The sequence below is a fragment of the Cynara cardunculus genome, assembly GCF_001531365.2.
Source record: "Cynara cardunculus var. scolymus isolate 2C chromosome LG 12, CcrdV1, whole genome shotgun sequence".
Classification (NCBI taxonomy): Eukaryota; Viridiplantae; Streptophyta; class Magnoliopsida; order Asterales; family Asteraceae; genus Cynara; species Cynara cardunculus.
The window spans coordinates 6,176,176-6,179,328 of record NC_037539.1 but is presented as its reverse complement, the minus strand read 5'-3'; the positions used below and the strand labels follow the sequence as shown (position 1 = coordinate 6,179,328).

Sequence of the window (3,153 nt, the reverse complement as noted above, 5' to 3'; positions counted from 1 at the left end):
TTATCCTAATTATATTTTAGATTTTTTATATTTAAAATGAGATGTTTATCCTGTATTTGATTGTGTTTATCTGCAGTTAGTTACACGAATTCAGATATGAGATGAAATCGGATGGGGATGAAATCGGATAGGGATGAACGGGTTTAAGAGTTTTTAAGAATTTTAAGAGTTTTAGCCAAATGTTTTATAAGATAGTATATATATATATATATATATATATATATATAGGGTTGGGTTCACGTGAAACCAGACTGTTTTCGTGAGACCCGTGAAACCACATTTTTACATTTAAAACTTCACAGCAAAAACACTGTGAAGGTTTAAAAAAGTCGAACATTCACAGTAAAAACACTGTGATGGTTACCTTCACAGCATTTTGTTGTGAAGTTTCAAGTGTAAAAAGCTGGTCTCACGGGTCTCACGAAAACAGGCTGGTTTCACGTGATCCCAAGTCTCTCTCTCTCTCTCTCTATATATATATATATATATATATTAGAAGCGTATACTTGCACAATACATCGAGATACATCTCAATTTTAATGTTTTGTTTCATAATATGGTTTTGAGAAAACGATAATGTTTTTATATTTGAATAAAATATAAATTTTAAGACCCATAATTTTATTTATCTATAATTAGTATCAAACTAATAACAATTTAAAAGTTCTCATGTATATATGTTTTAGTTCAATTTTTTAGTATAATTTCGTTTAAAGTTTAATAACGAATAAATTTATTTTAGGTTTAATAATATAATTTTTTTATATAGATAATTTTTAGTTCAATTTTCTTGTTATAATTTAGTTTAGATTTGATGATAAATTAATTTATTTTTGAAGTTTAATAATATAATTTTTTTATATAGATAATTTTTAGTTCAATTTTCTTGTTATAATTTAGTTTAGATTTGATAACGAATTAATTTATTTTAGGTTTAATGATATGATTTTTTTATAAGTATAATAATCAAATATTCTGTTAAAACATAATGTTTATCTTAATTTTTATTTAGATATGATGTTTATCTTGTATTTGATTATATTTATCTGAATTTAGTTACACGAATTTAAATATGAAGCTTTAATTAGTTGTACTTAAGCATAATTTACTTGTAATCTTGAATATATATATATATATATATATATATATATATATATATAGGGCCCTATTCAAGGGAGAACTGAGTTGTTTGTGGTAACTGTGAGAACCAATCTCAACCACAAATCAAAAGATAAACAAGGAAATTAGTAATTATGGTAGTTTGAGTTAAAATTATAATTAAAGGGCATTTTAGGTATTTTTAAAAAACTCCTCTCTCCTCTCTCCGACCTCCAAACTCCGGCCTCCGGCCAACATTATTCCGGCATGTACCAAGTAATCACAAAGATACACAATGTGATACCCATTGTGATATACTGTGATACCAATTATTATACCAACTCAAACCATAAAAATAAAAGCAAACTCATTGTGATACACTGTGATAAAACAAGGAAAATAATGAAATTGCATATTGTGATACAGTACATAAAATAAAACTACCGGATACACTGTGAAACACTGTGATACAGTCATGAAATTGCATATTCCGGTGTCTGGTCAACATAACAGGCCAAATCACCCACATGGGGACTCGCCGGAACTCCAGAAACTCGTCGTAATCGCAAGCATCCAACAACAAAAGACCACCGGAGAAACAGGGATGATAATCGTCGTAACTGCCGGTTTCTTGTTTTTAGGGCGTCACCATTTGCGACGGCGGGAGTTGATGGCGGCGGGAGTTGAGAGGGCTCATCGTCACAGTCGTTGGTCTCTGCAGATTTTTTGTCGACGTTCGTGCTTCTCAGAACACGCTTTCGAATATGCGAGAACACGTTTAGTGATGATAAAGGAGAAGATGAAGAAGTAGATGYCGTTCAAGTCTCACCAAAGGTCTAGAATGTATATAGATATTACATATTTCAAAAAGAAAAAGAAAAAACATGCCAGTCTTACCTTGGTAGACGATGACGTGGGCATGGAATACCTGCAAGCTGTTAGAAAAATGGAGTATCCTTAGTTATTTGAGTTTTTGAATCTGGCTTTCTTCTGCAATATAAATTTGGGGAGAGATGGTAAAGAGAAAAAGAGAGATTAGATATGAGGAAGTGACAATAGTAAGTTTATGATTTGAGGAAGGAAGAATATTAGGAGTGCCTCACTATCAAAGAAAACATAGAAATAACCTAGATGGGGGTGATGGTGGTGGCCGGAGAAGAAATAGATGAAGGAGAAAGTAATATCTAGGGTTTTATGTATATAAACATTACCAAAATACCCTTTATGTTATTTTAGGATATAAAATTAATTATTAAAATGATTGGCTGAGATTGGTTCTCACAGTTACCACAAACTAATCAGTTCTCATTTGATTAGGCCCCTATATATATATATGGAAGTTATAAGGATCAATGAAAATGACAAATTTCAAAGTGTACAAAGAAAATTAGGGGAGGTTAAATGCATGTTATATACTTATTGATATCATTTATATACATCTCTTATAAAATGTCAACAATAAGACAATTGTTTTACATTTTTTACATATGATTTGATCTGATTATGATGTAAATAGATATGTTTATAATAATAACCGAACATTAGACTATTATTTGTTGTTCTTATATATGAACGGTTATATCTAGATAGGATAATGGAGTACTACTTAGGGGTGAGCAACCGAACCAGGTACCCACTTGTGGAACTGCCTTGGAATTGCCGGTTCCAGAACCGGAACCGATATGAGTGGTTCCGGTTCCGGTTCCTAAACTACGGAACCGATTGAGAATCATTCCGGTTCTCAATTTTTCGGAACCGATTGAGAATAATTTCGGTTCTCAATTTTTCGGAACCGTTACCCGCTGAGTACCTGTCGGGACTAGGTACCCCCTGAACCGGAACTGGCGGATACCCGGTATTTTTCAATTAAAAATAATAATTAATTTTTTTTAATACTAAATTTGAATTAAGTAAATAACTCTAGATTCAGAATTTAAGATAAAATTATTCGTAGTTTTTCAAATTGTGTGTTTAATTGGATTTGTAGTATGTAATCGTTAAACAATATTTGTAACCAGTATTCCTTATAATTTGTATTCTTGTTTATTTATTTAG

General features: G+C 31.0%; 1 protein-coding gene across 1 annotated transcript; it reads right to left on the bottom strand.

Annotated features, from left to right (window-relative positions):
• Window positions 1-1,484: 1,484 nt before the first annotated feature.
• On the bottom strand, window positions 1,485-2,195 carry LOC112523587. The gene is made up of 2 exons (XM_025133255.1): window positions 1,996-2,195; window positions 1,485-1,853 (listed from the first exon to the last, which is right to left on the bottom strand). Exons 1-2 carry the CDS (start codon window positions 2,017-2,019, stop codon window positions 1,572-1,574), a joined length of 306 nt encoding a protein of 101 aa, XP_024989023.1. The 5' UTR covers window positions 2,020-2,195; the 3' UTR covers window positions 1,485-1,571.
• Window positions 2,196-3,153: the final 958 nt, after the last annotated feature.